The sequence below is a fragment of the Natrix helvetica genome, assembly GCF_964273705.1.
Source record: "Natrix helvetica genome assembly, chromosome: 2".
NCBI lineage: Eukaryota > Metazoa > Chordata > Lepidosauria > Squamata > Natricidae > Natrix > Natrix helvetica.
This window is the reverse complement of record NC_138552.1, coordinates 212,240,604-212,266,396: the sequence shown is the minus strand read 5'-3', so window position 1 is coordinate 212,266,396 and position 25,793 is coordinate 212,240,604. Positions and strand designations below refer to the sequence as shown.

Here is a 25,793-nt window from a genome sequence, read left to right as displayed (position 1 = left end):
TTTTTTCCCAGTAGATGGTGTGTCCTAGGGAGCTATTGGGTTTTGGGTTGATTAGAATGTCCAGAAAGAGAAGTTGGTTGTTTGCTTCTATTTCCACAGTGAATTGTATTTTGGGGTATAGGCTGTTGAGATGTGTGAGGAAGTTGTCCAGTTTTTCTTTCCCATGTGGCCAAATCACGAAAGTGTCATCAACATATCTAAGCCAGAGTTTGGGTTTGTGTTCAGATTTATCTAAGGCATTAGTTTCAAAATGTTCCATGTATAAGTTTGTGATGACAGGTGAGAGGGGTGATCCCATGGGTGCTCCTTCTATCTGTTTGTATCTTTGTCCATTATGGATGAAGTTTGTATTGGTTAGGCAATGGTTGGTCAGGTCCAGGATGTGTTTAGGGGGGTTGTGTTTGTTCTGATAGCTGTCAAGGCTTCTGTTATAGGCACTTGGGTGAAGAGGATATGACATCGCAGCTCACGAGTAGGTCGCTGGGTTGTAGGTTTTGTTTCTTTATTGTTTCTATGAAGTGGAGTGAGTTTTGTATGTGTGAGGTGATGGATTCTGCATAGGCTTGGAGTTGTTTGGCGAGGAATTTGGCAAGATTCTGTAGAGGTGAACCTATGGAGCTTACTATGGGGCTGAATGGTGTTCCTTCTTTGTGTATCTTGGGGAGGCTATAGAGTTTGGGCATCTGGAAGATTTTTCTCTGGGGATGATTCTTTGCTGTATCTCTTCACTGATGGGAGAGGCTTTTATTTTGGATAAAAGCCCCAAAACCCAACCTGAAGATGGTGAGTGAGACCTCGCTGAAACGTTGCCAAGACAATTTTAATCTTATATGGGAAAATACCCGAATACAACAATACCAGCATACCTACACCCATGAAAATCTATGAAAACATACATACATACATACATACATACATACATACATACATACATACATACATACATACATACATTTTGTAGATTTTCACGGATGTAGGTATGCTGGTCTTGTTGTATTCGGGTCTTTTCCCGTGTAAGATTGTGATTGTCTTGGCAACTTTTCGGCGAGGTCCCACTTCCCATCTTCAGGCTGGTGTTTTTGGCTTGTGCGACAAGCTGAAAACACCAGCCTGAAAATGGTGAGTGAGACCTCGCCAAAATGTTGCCAAGACAATCTCAATCTTACACAGGAAAAGACCCGAATATAACAAGACCAGCATATGTATGTATGTATGTATGTATGTATGTATGTATGTATGTAGTATCAAATGCATGGCAATAATGTTGATCATCTAGAGGTCTTTTATACTTAAACAAACAAGTCATTATTTCCCATCTCAATATTAATTTATTTTGTGCACAGTATCTTTCTTTGAATGGCCTTAGGTAATCCCTACTGACTGAATGTGATTCTGCACATGTTTGATCTTTGACCTAGAGCTAGCTTGCCTCACTTAAAGTGTAAGGCATTTATGTAGTATTCAAATATTGATCTAAGTATTTATGTAGTATTCAAATATTGATCTAAGGACTCCTTATGGATTCAGAAAAGTGTGGCTTGGTTTCTAGTAGTCTCTCCCAGTATGTTGTCCTCTGAATGTATTTGGGATACATATTTGTCAGTGGAAATTGTAGCTTCAACATATCTGGAGGAGGCACTAAGTTAAGAAAGGAAACAGAATGCAATATGTGGAGATGAAATGATGCCTGTCATTAAAAGGAGTGAAGCTGCTGTAGCTACGTTCAAAGCAGTTCAAGAAACTACTTTACAGAAACCATCTTCCCTGATGGGATATTCCTACTTTCTTCATAATTTTTTTTTGTTTGTTTTCTAGCCATCCTTCCTGTTTTCTGCTTCCCAGGATTATGCCACCCAACATAACCAAAAGTATGGGTAATAAATTGATGGTTAGGGTAGGGCTTCCCATGTCAATCTTTTTTTTAATAATTTTTTTATTTTTAATTTTCAAAACAAACACAACACAAAGAATCCTCCTTCTTTACATACTGTAGAAAGTGTATCAGTTGGTTACAAAAGACTTCCGTGCATCTCTTCCACAGTCATCAACCACAATTCATATTAATTCAAGGATTTTAACTCAGATATTTATACATGTTACCATCATCACACCTCCATTTTCATTTGACTATAATTGTTTAAACATCCTTCATCATAAAATATACCAAGATTTAATACATAACCACATACTGGCATTTCATTTACTATTTCTAAAATCCTCCAATAACACTGAATCCTTATGTCCTATTCTAGCTAAACATCCATAATATTTAGTAACAAAATTTTCTAATCCTCCTTTCCAAATCACTATTTACAATTTACATCCAGTTTTCTTATGTTGTACATATATATATATATATACGTAACACAAATACATACCTATTTCCCTGGCTCAACTGATAAGGAAGAGAACCCGTGGCTTAGTGGTTAAGACTCCTGCCTAAGATATATACAGCCCGGGTTCTAATCCCAGTAAGGGTATGGCTAGCTGATGAGAGCTAATTAGCTCGAAATAGATCTATCCTAGTCTCCCTTTATTTATTTATCAGTACAATTACAACACACACACACACACACACACACACACACACACACACACACACACACACACATATATATATATATATATATATATATATATATATATATGTTTTCTGAGGTTTTCGCGGGTGTTTGTATGTATGTCTTTGGTTGTTCGGGTTTTCTCCCGCGTAGAATTGGAAGTATCTTCACGACGTTTCGATGAAGTCTCATTCATCATCTTCAGGCTGCTGCTTCCGGCTTGGTGCTTCTGGCTTGGTGCTTCCAGGAGCAATGTGAGATCTCAGCCGGTTCCTCTTTTTAACTGCCAGTGGGGGTTTGTGCTGATTGGGTGGGAGCTTGGCTGCATTCTGATTGGGTGGAGGTGTATTCTGATTGGTAGGGGGCTTGGCTGTGCTCTGATTGGATGGGAGTTTGGCTGTGCTCTGATTGGATGGGGGCGTGTTCTGTTTGGGTGGGGGCCTGGTTGTGCTTGTGTTAGTCTGAGTTGCAGCTCCTGGAAGCACCAAGCCAGAAGCACCAAGCCGGAAGCAGCAGCCTGAAGATGATGAATGAGACTTCATCGAAACGTCGTGAAGATACTTCCAATTCTACGCGGGAGAAAACCCGAACAACCAAAGACATACATACATACATACATACATACATACATACATACATACATACATACATATATATATATATATATATATATATATATAATGTGTGTGTGTGTGTGTACCTACGTACGTACGTACGTACGTGTGTATGTGTGTGTGTGTGTGTGTTGTATTTGTGCTGATAAATAAATAAAGGGAGACCCTTTATTTATTTATCAGCACAAATACAACACAAATATAAAAAGGCAACATTAAAAATAAAAATATGGTTTTCTGCCTGGATGGTTTTCTGTGATGAGCCAAAGGACAGAAAGAGGGAGTAGTGAGCTTCCTCCCATATTTGGGCATACCAGGGGTTGTAACACAAATACATATAATATACATATACATATACATATACATATACATATACATATACATATACATACACATACATACATACATACATACATACATATATATATATATTCTTTTTTATTAACCTTTATATATAATCAAAAAGGTTTCCAATCTTCCTTTCATGGGTACCATTCAATATTCATATCCAATTATTACTTATCATAACACTACACATGTATACATTATTATTATTATTATTATCAATTATTTATTTGACTATATCTATTGTCACTAAATTTCACTAAGTTTAACTATACACTTCTATCTATCAACCTGTATCTTTCCAGTAGCAAAACAAGTCTCATGTCTTCTGCCATTTGTGGTATCAGTCCTCTAAACATCTCCTTAATCAAATTTGTATGGACTCCTTTTAGCAACTCATTGCTTATAAAATCGCTCATGTAATTTCGATGCCCTTCTTCTGTTTCCTTAATCAGCTTATCTTTACTTGTCAGTAGTGTTAACAATGATGTTGCTAATAAAATTTATCTCTTTAAATCCATAAATTATTTTGTTTTTTTCTTCTTCTGTGTCTTGCCATCTGGGGTAGAGTTCCCCTCCATTTAATTCCTCTTTCAGTATTCCACTCTTTCCATTTCCAGACACAAACCAATCACCATAGATATCAGCAAATTTAATTTCTTTGTGGTCATTTTCCTCTTTGGTTTATAGGATTCTAATCTACACTTTTTCCACTTGATAAACATCTCCAACTTCTTCATCATATTTTACTGTTAGATGCTCTAAGTCTTCCAATTTCTTCTCCATCCTCTCAAATGTATTTGATAATAACTGAATTTCTAAGAATATCTTTTGCAGGCTTAAAGTTTCTTTCTGCTGTTGAAGTTGTGCCATTATCTTCAGCTAACAAACACTGCTGCTCTGGCTTTGAAGGTTTTTACAAGATTAAGCATAAATTCACAATAAAGTTTTATTTTCACTATCCAGCTATCTGATTTATACCCTACTTCACTCCAAAGACTCAGTTACCCTGAAGCCCTCTAATATTCTTCTTCTAATACAATTGTTAATTATTTTAAATATTTCCTTTTTTAAAAAAAAATGGCCTATCATTTGCCTTTCACCTGCACATCTCCACTCTCCTTCCAGTTCTCGGTAATGAAATTCTCCTTTTGCTCCATGATGATTTTTTTTATTCAGCCATTGTTGGTCTTTTTCTGCCCTTCTTAGAATCATTTTCACAGCATGAAGAAAGTTCCCATACTCTCTCTACCTCTCTGGGAAATAAAAAAAAAAAGCTGACTATCTTCAAAGACTCATGCCAGCATAAAAGTTGAAATCCAAGAAAAGAGCTTGCTTTGGAGATTTCATCTTTTCTTTGAATAAAAGATGAAGAAGATAAATCTTTTCATGAACTGGTCTGATTGTGCTAAACAGCAAGAAGGGCAAGAGTGCAAAGCACCTTTCACCTTCTATTCATGTCATGAGCTTTCTACTATAATATTTATGGATACAATATTAGTAAAGGAGGGATGTGTTCTAGATGAAAGCTACTTTTGAAACCAAAAATAAAAAAGGATATTACTTTGTTCCCTAGGCCTGTTGTGCATATAGCCTCCAGATATGTACAATAACAAGGCAACCAAAGTTAATAAGTATAAATAGCATGGCTGGCAGCAGACAAAATTGCTACTGTTGAAATGAAGCCAAATAGAGTCACCTTGTGTTGAAGGGAAAGTGTCCCTTGCTAAACAAGACAAGTTGTCTGCCAGTGTCAGCAGGGAGCTGTCCAGCAGCTTCAGCAAGTGTCGAAGTTCATAATGACCCTCTAGAGAACAGGGGCTTTTCTGCTCAAACTTCTTGGTTTTCTAGCAGGGACTGTATTTAAGAACATAGTTATAACATTTTGTTCTGCTCAATGAGCATTGTGGAAACTGGGCATCAGCTTCAAATCTGTGTCTTCTACATTTTGGGTACTGTTACTAATTCGATTTTCAGTAAATCGGAAATTAAGTTAGTAAATTGTTGATTTATTCTCCATAGCACCTGAGGGCAGGACACGAAACAATGGGCGGAAGATCATCAGAGGGGAATTCAACCTGGAAAAACAAGGAGGAATTTCCTGACTGTGAGAATAATTAATCAATGGAACAGGTTTCATCCCAGAGTTGTGGGTGCTCCCCTGGAGGTTTTCTAGAAAAGATTGGGCAACCATTTGTCCAGGATAGTCTAATGATTCCAGCCTATGCAGAGGGTTGGATTAGAAGGTCCCTCCCACCCTATGATTCTAATTTCAAGTACTTCAGTCACTTAACATATAATAAGATTTTCTTTTGATAGTTTTCTGAAACTGTTGGTTCTTATTAATGATGTTTTTTATAGTTTGATTGCTGGCTGTATTATAGTTGTATTAGTGTATCACCTGATGTCTACCATGGATGGTTTTATATATCCTTTTATAATATATATATAGTCCCCCTGAGATTGTTTGTTTGTTTGTTTGGATTTATATGCCATCTTAATTCATAGAAGGTATGACATAAGGCAAGAATCTGAAGCTAACATTTGATTCTTTCTCTCCATTCATTTTCAGAGGCAGAATCAAATGCACCCACATATAATTCCTTTAGATCATAATTATTTATATGAATTAAATGTGCATTCATTTGAATCCCTAACTCAAGAAAAATTAAAAACCATAACAGTTCCACTTCTTATTCCTTGAGACATGCACCCAAATGTTTAAAAATTCACAATCTTATCTACATTTTTAACACCAAATGCTAGTGCATTACTAGCGTGTGGATCATGATTAAGTGTACTATCTGTTAATAAATCTGTTAATTGTCTTCACTAACCACTCTAAATCCCTTGGCCTGCTGATTTGATAAGATATGGTTAAAATGTGGCCTTGAAGTTCCCCCCTCTTTTAGTTTGTTTGAATGGGCTGCCACATAGCAGTGAGATAGAGAGAAAAGCCAAATTTAACAACCTCAAGAAAGTTAACGTATTTAACATTTAGTCCAAAATGAGATTCAAATGAAGATAGTAAAAAAAAAGCCCAGTTCTTTAAATACTTGTATAATAAAAGAAAGCACTCTGAAATGCAAACATTTTCCCTGTTGATATTTTTTTATCTGCCATAAAGGTTCGCAAGAAGGTATCTTTGAAGCAAATGGCATAGCGGTCCATTTACTTTGAGTAATTTGGCCTTAAAGCAGCTATTAAGAGGGAAGAGCTTTTGCAAGCAGAGGCCAGAGCCTCACACAATCACTCTTGCAGAATTTTCCCTGTTTCAGCTGATATGCTCTCTCTATATTGCTAGCAAGGCATTTCCTGTCATTTGTTTTATCTATTCCAGTCTCAGGCAAGAATTGCATAGCATTTACTGTGCAAGCAAGTAGATTTGAGGAAGAAATAGAACAAGGAACCAGAAGCCTTTGCTAAGGGATTTGGCAGAATGAATGTCAATATGAATCTGTATTTTCAACTGATAAACTTAGGCATATCTAACAGGCTAGGTTTTAAATCGTATCATAGGCATATGGGAATGTCTCTGAGATGGTACGGTTATTTTCAGCACTAGAAGGCTCATCAGTAAAATGGAACTACCATATATCTCCTGTTCCAGCAACAGGTGGCAACCCAAAAGTAGGGGATGCCCTTGCACAGGTTCATCTTGTACCCAGTTTGAATTATTGCAGTGTGCTCTAAATGGGACTGATTTTTAAGACCACTCAGAAGTTACCACTGGTCCAGAATATGGCAGCACACACAGGTATGGGTATCTCTACACTCCTGTTGCGCTAGCTGCACTGGCTCCAGTTTCCTTCCAGGTGCAATTCAACATTTTGGTTATTACCTTTAAAGGCCTCTATGGCACTGGCTCAGGTTATCTGGGGAATAACTTCTACCTAACTTAATTTCTACCTGCCAAGATGGGGCAGGAATACTTCTCATCTCTTCCCTTAAATGGTGCCATCCTATGGGATCTGGGATATGTGCCTTTTCCCCCTTTGAAGTTTGATTGAGTCCCACCCTTTTAACCTTCCAAAAAGCACTTGAAGGTGGCTTTTCTTCAAAATACTGAGATAGGGTGAAATCATTGATGAAATCATTCTGAGAAGTGAAGGTTTAACTACAGTTCCTGGTTTGGTTTGGTTTAGTTTAGTTTTGTTCTGGATTTGTTTTGGTTTCAGCTCTACTGTTTGTTTGTGTGGTGTATTTATTTGGCTTGTCAAACATGTATGAGATAACAGATATAAATGTAAACATGAATATGAACATATGAAATGGGTACAAATAAATGGGGACAGGGACAGTATATAAGGAGGCTTATGCACGCCCCCTTACAGACCTCTTAGGAAAGGGGTGAGGTCCACACTAGACAGTTTAAGGTTAAGGTTATGGGGGTTTAAGGATGTAACAACAGAGTTGGGTAGAGCATTCCAGGCATTGACCACTCTGTTGCTGAAGTCACATTTTCTGCAATCAAGTTTGGAGCCATTTACCTTGAGTTTGTATCTATTGTTTGCCTGTGTATTATTGCAGTTGAAGCTAGTCATTGATAGGTAGGATATTGTAGCAGACAATTTTATGTGCTACATTTAGATCAGACCTTAATCGGCATAGTTCTAGGTTGCCGAAGTCCAACATTTCGAGCCTGGTGGCATAAGGTATTCTATTGTGAGCAGAGGAGTGCAGTACTCATCTCGTGAAATACCTCTGGACTCGCTCAATTTTATTGTAAATCAATGTTGTTTTACCTTTTGTTTGTGAGATGCCAAGAGTTTGACACAAGATAGGTGACTATATAAATATTTTAAATAAATAAACTGTTTTACACTTTATGCAGAGAAAGCTATCTAGATGATTTTAAAGAAAATAAAAGGACAAGAATTTGCTTAAAATTACATTTACATCAAAATGGGGATCTTACCTTTTGTCTCCCAGTTTACCCAGGTTTAGGCAATATACTTTATGAAATCAGAAACAGTTACTGCATATTACAATTTCATTGTTTTGCTTATTATTATATAATATCTTAGCTTTGTTGGGAACACAATCTGGGTGGCCGCTGTGCAAAATTCCACTACTAAAAGGAAGCTGGCTTTATTTTATGTCAGGGCAGAATATGATCTGTAGAACCTCATCATTTTGTGGGTCCATAACAGTGGTGGGTTGCAGGCGGTATGCCCGGTACAGGCATACCAGTGTCTGCCCGGAGCACCAGATACCGTTCTGGTATGGTGCTCCAGAGGGCCCGCCTGCCCGCCCAAGCTCCTTACCTGAAATTTAAAGCCTTCGGCGCTAACGTGCATGGTACGTATAACGCCTGTGCAACACTCCACCGAGCAGCTGGAGCGTTGTGGAGGCAGAGGCGTCGCTGGAAGGTACAATGCATGTGTGCACCACATACGCGTTCATATGGAGGACGCCGGGCCCCGTACTGGTTGCAACGGGATCCGGAACCCACCACTGGTCCATAAGTTCTTTCCTTTTATATAATTGTCTGTGGGAGACTTTACATACATGAAGGTGTAAGTTGCTGTCCGTCGGCATTGTGCTGTAGGGAATAGAGCAGGGGTGGGGAACTGTGGCTCTTTTGCGACTTGTGTACTTCAACTCCCAGAATTCCTGAGGCAGCTATGTTGGTTCTGGAATTCTGGGAGTTGAAGTCCACAAGTCGCAAAAGAGCCACAGTTCCCCACCCCTGGAATAGAGTGTTGTACTAAAATGGAAGGTCAAAACCCCATTCGGTTAACCAATTTATATTGCAGGATTTTTAAGGATAAAATAAATGGAACAAATCAGCTAGATCACCTTAAGCTTCTAGATGAGGTGGTATGAAACAATGGGCATTTTGGTAATCTGCAACTTCAGATTATATAGTGTACTATAGCTGCAGTCTCCAGAGAGGTATAGTTCCATATTATGCTCTTCTCCAATGTAGCACTGAAGATGTTACACAAAAACTATCATGCTCTCAGAGAGCACCAAGGACTCCAAGTTCCACCTGAGCTACAAATATTCTCTTCTGTTGATCCCTCTCAAAAATAAAAAGCAACAGAGTCAACGGGAAGTTCTCTACCTGGACAGACATGGGAGATGTGAGCTCTGAAGAGCTTCACATGAACCCTGTCTGACAGACCAAATTTTGGGATCCTTTTTTGGATCAGAACCTCCACTGGAGGCGGGGCGAAGAAGGGCAGTGTCTCATCAGACCCAGAGGGAAGCAACAGTCCCTTGCAGGTCAGAGATTTGCCTATGAATCGGAGTTGGGGCAGCAGCCTTCAACATGGCTGACAAGATGCTGACTTTTTGTCAAAGTGAATGGAACAGGAGGGAAGTGGAAGAGATAAAGACCGGGTAAGAAAATTTATCTAACCCACAACTATAAAATAAACCTGGAAAAGGCAAAGAAATCTTGAGAACATAAATAATATTGATGGTCAGATCGGGACTTTCTTTTTCCAAAAGATAAGGAAGAAAGGAAGGTGGAGGGTTGCAACACCAGCCCCCCCCCCGAAAGCTGTTTGTTTGAAACACTTTCAAACAGAAGAATAGAAAGCAGAGAAGTGACAAACCGACTCAATCATAAACTTTAAATTTGGTTTTGAATCTGAAATAGAGAGCTATCTATCTGAAATAGAAACCAATATCCCGAAAAATTTACTTTAACTTTGTCTGAATTCCTTCCAGTTAATATAATTAAGAAAAAAAACACGTCTTTTTACTGATAACGGATAACTTAACTTTGACTGTGCGGGAAGTTTTAATTAACCAACTCACATAAATCAGAATTTGGAAAAGCAGGAGCCAAAGGAAAACTTTTGACTGATTACAAGCTTCTTGCACGTGATTTATTTTGAGCAGTTATTAAAGGAAAGAAAAAATATCAGACTCAGACCAGGAAAAAACAAAGGGGTTTTTTTTCTCCTCTTTCTTCCTTTTTTTCTTCTGCAAAAGATTAAGATGGCGTCAGCTTCTCTTCCAGTTTCAAAGTAGCTGGATTAACTAAATTTAAGGTGGATCAGAATTTTGAAATAAGATTTGTATTACTAACTGCAATCTTGGAACTGGATATTAAGGAAGAACAAAAGACTAAGATGGCTCCCATTGCTTTTTCCCCATAGCAGTTGAAGTAGATAAATTTAAGGTGGATTAGAACTCAGAGACAAGAATTGTATAAATAACTATAACTTTGGAATTGGACATCATGAAAATTGGAAATTAGAACTGCGTGAAATTATAAAAAATATGCATAAATCATTAAAATCAAGCCTAAATAGAATTCTGAACCCAGAGACGCAGAGATCTAAAGAAGAATTTAAAGAAGAAGAAGGGGGGGCAAGACAACGAAGGGGGAGAAACAGAGGGAAATAAAAAGCAGACAAAAAGCTCCATCAGTTTTGGCAGTGGTATAGGGAAAACTGCAAAAAGAGGAGGTGTCACAACAAAAGGGAATAAAAAGCAGACAAAAGTGGTTTTGGCAGTTGTTAGTGGCATAAGGAAAATTGAACTAGGAGTCAATTCCCCAACAAAGAGAAATATAAAATACTCTTGTGAGGGTGGCTTGGGGAAAATTGATGGGAACGGAGGTGTTAAAATAAAGAAAAGGGAGGAACAGAGAAATGGGACAAAAGACTTACTAGGAAAAAATCAGATATCTAAATGGGGGAAAAATATAAAGCAAGATAAGGATTTTATTCCTGAATATGACAATAAAATGGAGTTGCTAACTGGTTGAACATAATAATGGAAAGATAACTTAAAAAGCCCAAAATATATGGCATATGGATAAATATGAAACTGATATGGGGAGGTTGTAAAGCAGAGGTTTGTGTTTCACTTTTATACATGAGAATTAAAATGAGTTGCGAATTGACTGAAAATGACAACAGAAGGATAGCTAAATATGGATTAAAATATATGAAACTTGTATATATATATATATATATATATATATATATATATATATATATATATATATATATATATATATATATATATATATATATATATATATATATATATATATATATATATATATATATATATATATATATATATATATATATATATATATGTATATATAATTTTTAAGATGATGAATAAAATGAGATGTTTACTGCTTGTCATTTTACATAATAGATTAAGGGAATTGTAATGAACATTGAACAGTGAAGTTTGTCATTTATAGACAATTTAAGGATAATCTAATCTAAGATATGGAAAAATGGAAAGGGAACATGGAATATATCTACCATGGGAAATTACTGAGATTTAAAGACAGAATCACAAATTGGGGGCGCGTAAGGATGTATAATATATAAAAATAATGATGAGAATAGCTGGGAATTGTAACCAGGTCTACATCTCAACCAAAATTAGGTGGGGAGCGGGGTTTAAAGTACAATGACTATACTTTTTGTTCTTTTTTTTTAAGAAAGGAGGAGAATATATGTTAAAATTAAATATGTATATAGAAAAGGAACTATAAATACCACCAACGTAAAATGGAGCTTGCTCAGAAGCTGAAATACACCAAGAAAATGAGATGAAGAGTGGGAAGAAAAGGAGAGAGGTAAGGGAAGAAAAAAGGAATAGGAGAGAGGGCATGGAGAGAGGAGGAGGAGAAGAGAAAGGAGGAGTGGAAAGGGGGGAGAGGAGAAGGCGAGAGGAAGGGGAAGTAGAGTAGGGAAGAATGACAGAGGGAAGAAAGGAGGTAGTGAGAGGGAGAAGAGAGGGAGAAGAAAGTGATAGATAAGGACAAATATGGTGTATGGAGAGCAGAAGAGCTAATAATTATGTTTTTGAAGTTGATGGTAAGATGAATTGATGTAAATATTTAATAATACAAAATGATGCTGACTATGTAATTGTATATATGTGATTATATTTTATAAAAATGAAAAAATAAAAGTTTTTACTAAAAAAATAAAAAGCAACAGCATTTATTTTGTAAGTTTGCTATATTGACTTGTCAGTCAAGAGCATGAATTGATTTTTTAAATTAAATAAACAGCAATGATCCTTCACATTAGCAGCATAATTTTTTTTTTAAAGTTGAGATGATTTATTGAAATAATTCCTTCTCTATCTTTATTTGCACTGAAATAGCAATTGCTATTTACATTTATGGGAAGAATGCACTTTCTGTTCTATTCTATCCACAAACTTCATGTACTTTATTAAAAGCTAAAGATCCAGAAACCGAGTCATGCTTAATGTATTCTAAATGTATAAAGAAAGAGTTTCAATGTTTCGCACTGTAGAAATGAAGGGTTAGGATTAGGGTTAGAACTGAAAAACTAGCATAGTCCTTTCTAAGCACCCCTTGTAGGGCCTTAAATTTCCAGAGTTGACTGAACAATTTACCCATTGAGAATTTCGGAAATTGGTTTAAATATATGAATGTTGACTAGACTGAAGAACACTTAGCCAGCATCCTGTTGTACCTTGTTCACTATAAAATATCATTCCTGCTTTTTTTCTGAGTTTTTAAATAGTTTCTGATCCGGACAATAATGTATTTATTGCTTCTTGAAAATCACAAATCTCCATATCTCTTCCTTTGTCTGCATTAATCTGACATTGTCTGTTTACTGGATATATTTTGGGCATGTTTCTTTCTGCTGTGTATTGTCAATAAGGCTACTGTGATTAACCTTCAGTCCAAATTCTTCAGGGTTTTTTTTCTTATTGAGAATAAACTATATGAAGGAGAAAAGGTTAACTAAAAGCAGTGAATTTTAGTACAATGAAGTCACTTATTAAATCCTTTGGCATCAGTGCCTGACACCTCAAGAGTGATTATGGGGTCATACAGAGATACAGTTCTTCAACACTAGCTTGGACATGAGAAGGATAAAGGTCTTACCTTCACATCAGCATTTTAATTACTTTCAACAATTTGAGATTTGAAAAAGAGTGGAAGGATGAATCAGTATTTATGAGTGTACTATGACATTAGTGCAGTAGATTTGGCTCTTTATTCTGGGCTCTTCATTCAAGTTCTAGCAACATTTTTCTATCAATGATCTTATTTCTAGTGTTCATATAAATCTCAGTGCTGAGATTTTTTTTAAAAAAATAACATTTTAACCAATTTTGATTTATGTATATTTTTAGAATATTAAACTTCCAGGAAAGTATAATTCTCTAGGCAGAATCTCTTGAAAGGCTTCAGTGCCTTTCCATATAAGTCAAGTAACATTTATTACCTTCTCTCGTTATAGTTCTTTATATTTATTGCTTTGTATTTTATTTGATAGCATGTATATGCTGGTAAATAAATGTAGGAAATGAGAAAAATATTATGTGGGTGAAATAGTTCCTGTATACAAACCTTAGAACAGTAGTTCTCAACCTGTGGGTCGGGACCCTTTTGGGGGTCGAATGACCCTTCCACAGGGGTCACCTAAGACCATCGGAAAACACATATTTTCGATGGTCTTAGGCAGTGGTGGGCAACCTTTTTTTTCAACTGAGCCAAATCTCGCCAAAACCACGATTGAAATTTATTTGGAGAGCCGCATTTTTAAAACCGAAAATACATAGGATGGTACACTGTTTTTAGTTTCAATAAGTTTTTATTGAGAATATTCTGCATGCAAGTATCCACATAGGTCGGGAGGATACAAATAACACAACTAATAAAACAAAAACTTTAGAACGATATTATTTATCGATAGTTAAATTCCCTAAAATTTGCCTTACAATTTAGAGAAAATTACATCCTGACAATGACTGACAAAGTCACAACCACTAATGTGAACATTGGCCTTGCATTTCCTTGGATAGTTTGAGTAAGTCAGGTTTGTATGTTGTTGCTTTTAATTTCATCTCTCTCTCCCACTTTCTTTCTTTTTTTCTTTTTCTTTCTCTCTCTCTCTCTGGCTCTTTGTCTCTCTCTCCCTCCCTCCCTCTCTGTCTCCCTCTGTCATTTTCTCTGGGTGTCTATCTGTCTGTCTGTCTCTCTGTATCTCTGTCTCTCTCTCCTCCTTCCCCCATCTCTGTCACTCTGTGTGTGTGTGTGTCTGTCTGTCTCTCACTCACTCTGTGTGTGTGTGTGTGTGTGTGTCTGTCTCTGTCTCTCCCTCTGTCTCTCTCCCCTCCCTTCCTCTCTCTCTGTCACTCTGTGTATGTGGGTGTGTCTGTCTCTCACTCATTCACTTAATCACTCACTCTGTGTGTGTCTCTCTCTCTGTCTGTCTATCTTTCTCTCCCTCCCTCCCCCTCTCTGTCTCTGTGTGTGTGTGTGTGTGTGTGTGTCTGTCAGTCTCTCTCTGATTCCCTCCCTCACTCCCTCTCTCTGTTCCTCTCTCTGTCTGTCTGTCTCATTCACACACACACACACACACACACACACACTGTGGTCACCTTGTTGAGTGTTCCAATCACATTTGAAACACTCAACAACTTGTTGAGTGTTTCAAATGTGATTGGAACACTCAACAAGGTGACCACAGTGTGTGTGTGTGTGTGTGAGACAGACAGACAGAGAGAGGAACAGAGAGAGGGAGTGAGAGAGGGAATCAGAGAGAGACTGACAGAGACGAATCAGAGACGTACTTTTAACTACCTGGCAGTGGCGTTTTGCCTTGGGGGGCTCCTCAGAACATCCCAAGACTTCGGAGGGAAGTTTACAGCCCTCCCTCGGAACGCTTTGGAGGGAAGCTTCTGCAAAAGCCCGGGCGATTGACAACAAGTCTCTCAGGCTGTAATTTTCCGAGCTGTGCGCACGCGCCTGTTTTCCACGGCGTGGAGCAGCGGCGAGATTCTGCGCGGCGAGCGATGATTCCAGGGGCCATCCGGGAAGATGAGGAACGCGAGGGGGGACCCTGTCCCCCCACTGATGGCCCCCGGAATCATCGCTCGCCGCCCAGAATCTCGCCGCTGCTCCACGCTGCGTACAGCTCGGCAAATTACAGCCTGGGAGACTTGTCACTCGCTGGGGTTTTGCAGAAGCTTCCCTCCGAAGCCCGAGAGGAGGGAGGGAAGCGGGTGCCCGGCACACAGAAGAGCCGCATTAAAATGTTTAAAGAGCCGCATTTGGCTCACAAGCCGCGGCTTGCTGACCACTGGTCTTAGGAACCGAGACACCAATTTTATGGTTGGGGGTCACCACAACATGAGGAACTGTATTAAAGGGTCGCGGCATTGGGACGGTTGAGAACCACTGCCCTAGAAAATTATGTTATATTTTAATAATCTGTTTCCATGAATTTAATCCTTCTATTCTCATTCATTATCTGTACAACTTGTGCATACATAGGGCAAAAATGTTCATGGCTAACTCTTCTTCCTTGCTTCCATCCCATGTGCCACCCACACTACTCAACTCAGTCCTAAGGAGCAATATTCTATTCACAGATGCCTTCTTATGTGGGTGGGTGTGTATTATTCTGGCACGATTGATCCAAGAACACAAAACTGCTGAGACTGTAAAAAAACCCTCTTCTGCAGATTTCCCTATTTCTCAGCATCTTACATGTGAAGCATTCCTAAACTGTTCTGAAATGCAGTATGGAGGTATAACCCTTCTAGGTTCACAGTATTTTATGGTGCTGTTTAAGCAGGGTACCCATCATTGATGCTGTAACTATGTCTTCTTGCAGTATATCATACTGAGCAAGCTAGAATCCATTCTAACCTGCACTCCGGTCTCTTTCTTTATTGCAGCGGGCTGTCCAGATTCCTTGATTAAAGAGCTGCACCATTTCAGAATTCTTGGAGAGGAGCAGGTGAGTGAGCCTCTGAAGGAAGGTATCATGGTGCCCTGAATGATAGACATAATGAGACAGCTTCTTCTCTCTCCAGACAAGTGCTCCAGGGAAGCACATCTCATGACCTTCCCAGTGCTCTACTATTGGGTAGCAGGACTCCCATATGTGACCTATCTCTCACTTCTTTTCTTTCAATTGATTTATGATTATCTATCTTGGTACTTTATTAATTTACATGTGCACTACCACCACAGCTTTTCAACTCAGGATCCCTGCAGAAAACAGGCAGTAAATTTACAGGGGGACAAATAAGATGATGAAGACTGCCTGAACTATAAATAGATGTATGGTGCCTCACCCTTTCTTTTTATTGATTTGGTTAGAATCTTTAAATACTACATATCAACTCTTTACAGAGTTTCAGGTTGTGATACAATAAAAACTTGTTTAATTATTCTTTTGTATAACATACCGTGTTTCCCCGAAAATACGACCTGTCCTGAAACTAAAGCCTTGCCACATTTTTCGCGTGGGCAAAAATATAAACCCACCCCCCCAAAATAAGCCCCCTGGACAATCCACCCCTACGGCAAAGCAGAGCACCGCTTGCCGACCCAGTGGTATCCAGAAGGCTCTAAGCCGTGGGAACGAGATGTGGGGGAAAAGGCGCTCACGTTGCTTGGTGGTTTCAGGGTACCGCTAGGTCGGTCAGTGGCACTGTGCCCAGGTGAAAAGGAGGGGTTGCCTGGCAGCTGCTCTCTTGCGAGCGGGCTCCCAAAGTGTTGGGCACAGCCTCAGGGTCAAATGGCTGTGTTGCGCTGTCGCAGGAGCAACACAGCAGCCATAAGCAACCCCTCTTTCCAGCCGGGCACAGCACCGCTGGCCGATCTAGCGGTACCCGGAAGGCACCAAGCAACGCGAGTGACTGTTCGCCGCCCTCCGCCTCTGCCTAATGGATGTCACTCTGGGAGTATGCTTTATGGTTGTACGCTACCATAGAGCGTACTTCCAGAGCGGCATCTGTCCTCCGTGCTTTGAAAGCCAGAAAAAAAAAACAAGCAGCAGGAGGCGCCAGCAGCAGACATGCCCTGGCTCTGCAGGTACTCTAGAGTTAGCCAAGGGCATCATGAGCCTGTGAGTCGTGCGAGCAGGGAGCGAAAAAGCCAATCATGCAACCCCCCTCTCCAGCCATGCAGAGCCCCATTCACTCACCTAGGGGCATTCCAAAGGCGCCGAGCTGCGGGAGATGGAAGGTGGCGAACAGGCACTCGCATTGCTTGGTGCCTTCCGGGTACCGCTAGATCAGTCAGCGGTGCTGTGCCTGGCTGGAAAGGGGGGTTGCCAGGCAGCTGCTCGCGAGTGTGGTCACTTCATGGCTGCTGTGTTGCTGCTGCGACAGCGCAAGACAGCCATTCGACCCTGCGGCTGTGCCCAGCACTTCGGGAGCCCGCTTGCAAGGGAGCTGCCGCCCGGCAACCCAAAAACAATAAGCCCTCCTCTTTAATAAGGCCAAGGCCATATTTCGTGGGTAAACAAAATATAAGACCCTGTCGTATTTTCGGGGAAACACGGTACCTACCTTTTCCTCCTTTTTTTTTTTTTTTAATATGAATAACAGAATATCAGAGTTAGAAGGAACCTTGGAGGTCTTCTAGTCCAATCCCCTGCTCAGGCAGGAAACCCTATACCATTTCAAACAAATGGTTGACCAAACTCTTCTTAAAAACCTCCAGTATTGGAGCACTCAAAACCTCTGGAGGCAAGTTGTTCCATTGATTCATTGTTTTAGCTGTCAGGAAATTTCTCCTTAATTCTAGGTTGCTTCTCTCCTTAATTAATGCCTATTCACTGCTGCTTCTCCTGCCTTCAGGAGCTTCGGAGAATAGGTTGCCCCCCCCCCTTCTAGGTGGCAGCCCCTTAGATATTGGAACACTACTGTCATCTTACCAATTCCAGCAAGTGTTCTTTATATGTCTCCTAATCATCTTTGTGGCTCTTCTCTATGAAACCAAAAGAACTAAGAGTTGATGGATTCACTTAGTATGATTTGCATTTCTATTATTTAATTTCTGATCTCAAATAATTTGGAATGCAACTGATGTCAGAATCCATACTTTTAAAAAGTTTGTCAAGCATTTCCATCTCTAAATAGCTATACAAAAATGGAAATTGAGGGATGTGGATACCAAACTTATTATGCTAGGGATTTTTAAAAATATATATTTTAAGAATTGTAACAAAAAGAGTTATGTTTAGTAGGAAGATTCATGGAAAGAGACTTGTTAATGCTATCACATGTCTTGGTTCAATAGAAGGAATATTGCTATTGTTGGCATCCAATAACTCAACCTCAAAATATTTTGAATAATTTAGAATTATGACCCTTTCTTATGCTAATGTATTTATTTATTTATTTGAAATATATCCTTTATTTTTCAGGTATGGTTTTTCAGGTGTATCAATCTTCTTGTTCTTTTTTAATCAATTTTTTTAGTTGACAATGAATTTTAAGTCCTTTTTATGATCAGTAAAGATAGTTCCTATTCCCAAAGTTTTGTATGGAAGTACTTTTAGTATTCATAGGATGCCGTATAATTTGTTCACATTTGTTCACAAGTTCTCTTAGTAAAATTGTCTTATAAATGATTCTTGAAATAAAGGTTTGATACCATAATTTCTTCCAATAGTGTGCACTGAGGAATACACGATCTATTTTAGAGAACAGTCCTAAGGATTAGGGAGTTAGGGATAAATTATATGTCTCTAGAGTTTACCAGCTTGATTCAGCCAGGGCGAATATTGGCTGCAAAGATAGTTCTATCTAATTCCTTCATGTCTCCTCCAATTAAAATACATACAGACAATCGGTTTTGTTAATTCAGGCAGGTATATGTAAAATATCTGTTCTAGGGGTATGTTCGGGATACTATATAGAGCCAGAATTGCTAATTAGAAGCATTAATGCTCTGTTCGCTTGGGGAGTTATGCCAATGTCCACTTTTTGGTTGATGACAATGAATAATAATAATAATAATAATAATAATAATAATAATAATAATAATAATAATAATAATAATAATAATAATAATAATAATAATAATAATAATAATAATAATACTTTAATTTATAGACCACACCCTTTCCTAAACAGGACTCGGGGCAGTGTACAGTCATATTAAACACAATGTGAATACAAAAATATAGATATACATAGATAAATAGACGGAGGAGGTAGGATATGCACTGTACAATAATAGATTAAGATTCGAATAAAAAATTAAAAATACCCTTAAAAACTACCCCAAAATATGATGTTTGCCAGGAGGTTGAAAGTGGGACTATAAATCAGCTAAGCCAGCTAATTGGAACAGGTGGGTCTTAAGTTTCTGTCGGAAGGAGCGGAGGACGGTAGTAGTTCTGATATCGGGGGGGAGGTCATTCCAGAGGGTTGGGCCCATCACAGAGAAAGCTCTACTCCTGGGTGCCGCCCGTTGACACTGCTTGGTGGACGGCACCCGGAGGAGTCCCTCCCTGTGGGAGCGGATTGGTCGCAGGGATGTATGAGTTGAGATGCGATCCCGCAGGTAACTAGGTCCCTTGCCATGAAGCGCTTTGAAGATGGTAACCAACACCTTGAAACGCACCCGAAAAACCACAGGCAGCCAGTGCAGCTCGCGCAGGAGTGGTGTTATATGGGAGTATCTGGTCCTCCCCATGATAGCCCGCGCGGCCGCATTCTGAATTAGCTGTAGTCTTCGGGTGCATCTCAAGGGGAGCCCCGTGTAGAGAGCATTGCAGTAGTCCAGGCGAGACGTCACCAGCGCATGAGTGACTGTGCGTAAGGCGTCCCGGTCCAATAGGGGGCGCAATTGGCGCACCAGGCGAACCTGGCGGACTTGAGGCTTAGTAGTTCTCCAAAGTCTGTGGCTCCACCTGGTTTACCTTTTGAGCTGCAGAAACAAAGGAGATACTAAAGAGTACTGTAGATACTGAAAAGTCCATCAGGCGGCTGCTTGACACGCCATTCAGAGCAGAAAGGGAAAGAGGCGTTCAGTTTTGCCGTACTCACCATGATAGATTCTATTCATCCCAAAACTGGAATAGGCAAGATCTTCTGAGTTTTAGTCTGATCAAACTATCTCTCTCCCTCTTCCCCCCTCCTCTCTCTCCCTCTTTCACACACACTACACTACACTACACTACACACACAGAGAGACATCATTATACTAAAACACATCAACTGAACTTCACAGCCACCATGTTTTCCCATAGATTTAGTTTTATTCACATCCATCCCTCCCTCGCTTCCTTCCTTGTGTTAGTTTTCTTCCAGAAACTCAAGATGATGTACCGTATTTTTTGGAGTATAAGACACACCCGAATATAAGACACACCAAGATTTTGAAGAGGCAAATTAAAAAAAGTTTTTGCACTTTGCAAACCTCCCAAAATCAGTCTGTTTTTCATGAAAACGGGCCTATTTTTGTTTTAAAAAAAGGGCATGCATAACTCTAGGAGGCTTATGGAGTGCTCCTATGGGTTGCAGGGGCAGAAACGAGCAAAAATGGCCTGTTTTTCGCTCATTTTTGACCTCTCCCACCCCCAGAAGCATACTGGAAGCCTCCTAAAGGCTGTGCATGGTCATTTTTGCAAAGGGGGTGGGCTTTCAGGAGGCCCAAAATGCTCTACTCAGTGTATAAGAAACACCCAGATTTTCATCCTCTTTTTTTAGGGAAAAAGGTGCATCTTATATTCCCCAAAATACAGTATATTACATTAGCTTCTCTAGTTTTTATCCCACAACAGCACAATCCTGTAATGTAGGATGAGTCGAGAAAAAGTAACCAGCTGCAAAGCTGGCAACTTCGCTTGACTATAGGATCAGGAAGAAAACTAACTTGACCTTTTAGAAAAATAGTAGCTAAAGAAAAATGCAGGTAGTCCTCAATTTAAAACCATTCGTTTAGTGACCATTTAAAGTTACAACTGCCCTTATGACTGTTACGACCATTGCAGCATCCCATGGGGTCATGTGATCAAAATTTGAATGTTTGGCAACTGACATGTATTTATGACGGTTGCAGTGTCATAACGATGAGCTTTTTGTGATCTTCTGACAAACAAAGTCAATGGGGAAGCAAGATTCACTTAGTAACCATTTATTAACAATTGCAGTGACTCATGGTTGTAAAATGGAGCAAAACGTACGTAACAACTGTCTTGCTTAGCAGTGGAAACTTGGGGTTTAATTGTGATCATATGTGACTGCCTGTATTTCTAACATTAAAATAGGGAAATTCTGCCAGTTATGGATTTTAGTGCAATTTTACAACACCAAAACTGTGATTTATTCTTCGTGTGTGCTAATTCTTTTTTTGCTTCAGATAAGCGATTTCTCATTATTAGCTGAGCCATTAATAAATAAGAATTTATTAAATATAGGGAGAAATATGACAGCATATTAGCAAGTACTATATATCCATATCTTATTTTCTATGTGATTATTAATCCTATTATGGATTCATGCAATGGGTAGTGAGCTGAAATTGATGATTCCAACTTCCTTCCCAACTGTTATTTTCTGTGTTTCCAATAGATCATAACTTGAAGATTTGGGGATTTGTTTGTCAAGGTGGGGGTGCCTTTGTTTAGATACAACAGACAATGTACAAAAGCTATTCCCCCCAGGCATTATTTATTATTATTTATTTTTTATAATTTATATAGCTTCCCATCTTACAAACAAGTGGCTCTGACTAGCATACAGCAAACGTAAAACTATATTGTTTCGCTTTTTATGACCCAGCAATCCCTTTTAATTGGGATGGAGTCAACTAGTAACCAATGTAGTTCACGCAGCAGAGGTGTGTGCCGCTGCTTCTATCAAAAATGCAATAACTGTTCACACTCCTGCATCTTGCACCAGCTGAACTTTCCATATACACTTCAAGAGCATCCCCATATAGACCACATTGCAATAATCCAACAGGGAAATAACTAGGGATGGTTGAGTAGGGCTCTTAGAATAGCTTAGCTTCACTATAAGGATCTCACATTTCATCCAGGAAAGTTGTCGTCATCTGCAACAATGGAAAAGGACTATATAGGATTGGAAAATAACTCTCCCTGAATTTCTGGAGTATTTTTACTTTTCTTTGGTTTGACTTGATCATTTCTTATGTTGCAGGTAGATAAATCCCATACATTTTTCTCACAGAATTGGATTTAGTAGAGATTCCAACAGCCATGTGTTGCCAAAGTGTATCCTTCAAAGAAATTCAAAGCCTCATTAGCAGGCCTACACAATGCAATGTAGATTTACATGGAGTTGATTGGCTTGAAGAGGAAATGGGATTCATTTCTTTAAGAAAGCATTTTCAGTTCCTGTAGGATAGATTTTTGCAATCTGGAGTTTTCCAGAAGTGATGTCTTATGGGTAGGCTATTTCAGTGCAAGGAAACTCATTAAAAGCATGTGTTCTGTGGATACATCAGTGGCATATTTTGCAACTGAATTGGCTTTTTTGTTAAAATGTAGGACTTGTATTGACTGAATTATATGAAGTTGAATGGAGGAGAGATGAAATTAAAAGATACATTTGAAAATACTGATTAAAATACAAAAGACAACTTGTGACTGGATAATGAATTAGGTGAATGTATATAACACAATTTTGTTTCTTGAGTTCATCTAGTCCTTTTTTAATCTTTGGAAAAGTATGTATAATGGTTTGGCATGGTTCCTCTACAGTGGTGGGATTCAAAAACTTTTACAACCAATTCTGTGGGTGTGGCTTGGGGGGGCGTGGCAGGGGAAGGATACTGTAAAATCTCCATTCCCACCCTACTCCAGGGGAAAGTTACTGCAAAATCCCCATTCCCTCCTGATCAGATGGGACTCAGGAGGCAGAGAATAGATGGGAGTGGGGCCAGTCAGAGATGGTATTTATCAGTTTGCCAAACTACTCAAAATTTCTGCTACCAGTTCTCCAGAACTGGTAAGAACCTGCTGAATACCACCTCTGCCTATATAAACGTAAACTTCAAGGTGAAAATAGATTTCATTTCCCGAATTGAATCCAGTACATCAAATTGATTTGGTTATTTGTTTGTTTGTTTGTTTTTCAAATGCATATAGCTGTCCATTTCACCAAAGGCAATACTTACCAGGATAAGATAATCCCAAAAAACAAAACCTAATTAACTTTAGATTTATGATTCATGGTCAATTATGAAAAGGCTGTGGTAATCAAGACCATAAATTCTTTAATAAATAAGAAAGATATTAGACCAGTGATGGCGAACCTTTTTTGGCTCGCTTGCCACAAGTGGGGGGAGTGCAGGGGGGTCGAGTGCGGGCGTGCCACACCCATAATGCAACGCGCGACCCCCCCAGTGCGCATGCACGCGTGACGCCCCCCCCCATTTTTACATGGGTTTTTTTGCCCTCCCCAGGCTCCAGGGGCTTTATAGGAGCCTGGGGAGGGCGAAAAGAGCCTCCCCCGACCCCCCGGAGGCCCTCCGGAGGCTTCAGGGACTGTCCGGAGGCTTCCCTGAAGCCTTCGGAGCGCTTAAAACCACCCTCCGAGCAAACCGGAAGTGACTTCCGGGTTGCTCGGAGGGTCGTTTTAAGCGCTCCAAAGGCATCAGGGAAGCCTCCGGACGGTCCCTGAAGCCTTCGGAACGCTTAAAACCACCCTCCGAGCAACCCGGAAGTCACTTCCGGTTTGCTCGGAGGGTGGTTTTAAGCATTCCGAAGGCTTCAGGGACGGTCCCTGAAGCCTCCGGGGGGTGGGGGAGGCTCTTTTCGCCCTCCCCAGGCTCCTATAAAGCCTCAGGAGCCTGGGGAAGGCGAAAAATAGCTTTTAAAAAGCTGAACTCAGCTGGCCAGCGCGTGCATGGGCGTTGGCCAGCTGACAGGGCAGCGCCTCGCGTGCCCTGACAAATGGCTCCGCGTGCCACTTGTGGCACGTGTGCCATAGGTTTGCTATCACGGTATTAGACTGTTGAACCCAAATGTATAGAATTCTTTATTCCACTGGGTGCAATACTACCCTCATTGGTACAGATCAGTGCATTGCAACCCATGCTCTGTGTTATGCACAGCACACTAATGAGATGTTTCTCTATACTGAAAGTAAGTGATAACTGGTCTAATTTAAATCGATATATAGGTGTTCAAGTATTATTCTTGTTTCTGATATTCAGGATATTATGCCTGGATGAAAGCTTCAGAATGTGCAGTATTTAAATTTCCCATCTCTAGTTTGTTTTCCAATGATTTATATATATTTCTCCAAATCTAGAGGATTCCAATAGTTAGAGAGAACCATCTGGATCTTGAGTCTATCTTCTAGGATCTATTCCTGCCAGTTTAGTATCATCTGCAAATTTAATGAGTTCCCCTTCTATTCCCTTATCTAAATCATTTATGAAGATGTTGAAGAGTGCTATGCCTAAAAAGAAACCTTGGGGTACCCCACTGCTTGCTTCTCTCTACATAGATATAATTCCATTGGAACTGACATATTCTCCTTCTCTTTTCCCCTCCACCAATTCTAGCAAACAACAATTAACCTGTTTGTAAAGAGTCTATAGTGATCTCAACAGACTTGAACACTGGGCCCTATCTAACAAAATGAAATTCAATGTAGAGAAAACACTTTCCTCCAAACATTTTTCTTACACTTAGGCAAAAAAAAAAAAAAACCAAATGTGCAGATACAGATTAGGGAAAACCTGGTTCAATATGAGAGGGATCTTTGAACAATCCAATTGAACAATCACTGAAATATGAGACCGCAATGTGCGGCACCAACAAAAAAGCCACAGCAATCCTAGGCTACATTAACAGGGGGATTGACTCTAGATCACATAAAGCATTAGTACTGCTTTATAAAGGCTTAGTAAGACCACACTTAGAACACTGCATCCAGTTTTGGTCACCATATTATAAAAGAGATGTTGAGACTCTGGAAAGAGTGAAGAAAAGAGCAACAAAGATGATTAGGGGTCTGGAAGCTAAAACATATGAAGAACCTTTGCAGGAATTGGATATGTCTAGTGAAAAACCAGACTAAGGATGGCATGATAGCAGCGTTCCCTATCTAAGGGACTGCCACAAAGAAGAGGGGACCAATCTATTTTCCAAAGCACCAGAAGGCAAAACAAGAAACAATGTATGGAAGCTAATCAAGGAAAGAAGCAACCTAAAACCAAGGAGAAATTTTCTTAACAATGAAAAAAATTAACCAGCAAAATGACTTGTATTCAGAAGTTGTGTGTGCTCCGTTACTGGTAGTTTTTAAGAAGAGACTGGACAGCCACTTGTCTATAATGGTATAGAGCAGTAATGGCTAAACATTTTGTCTTCGCATGCCAAAAGCAATGATGGAATGCACGTGCCACCACTGCCGCATGCCCTGCCTCCCCACGCATGCACATATGAACACCCCCCCTGCAACCCACTTTGGGCCTAGAAGACCTCCCTGCAGCCTCCTGGAAGCAAAAATGGGCCACGGGTGGGGGGGGTGCCCCCACCCCCAATTCATGCATGCATGAGCT

At 39.6% G+C, this 25,793-nt stretch overlaps 1 protein-coding gene across 2 annotated transcripts in view; it reads left to right on the top strand.

Moving 5' to 3' along the window:
- The window catches only part of PRKN (parkin RBR E3 ubiquitin protein ligase), a 792,757-nt gene that overhangs the window by 627,478 nt on the left and 139,486 nt on the right, over positions 1 to 25,793 (top strand). For both annotated transcript variants that reach the window (XM_081943460.1, XM_081943459.1), the window contains exon 8: positions 16,187 to 16,248. In XM_081943460.1, coding sequence (XP_081799586.1) covers positions 16,187 to 16,248 — 62 coding nt within the window. The remainder of the gene's footprint in view (positions 1 to 16,186; positions 16,249 to 25,793) is intronic.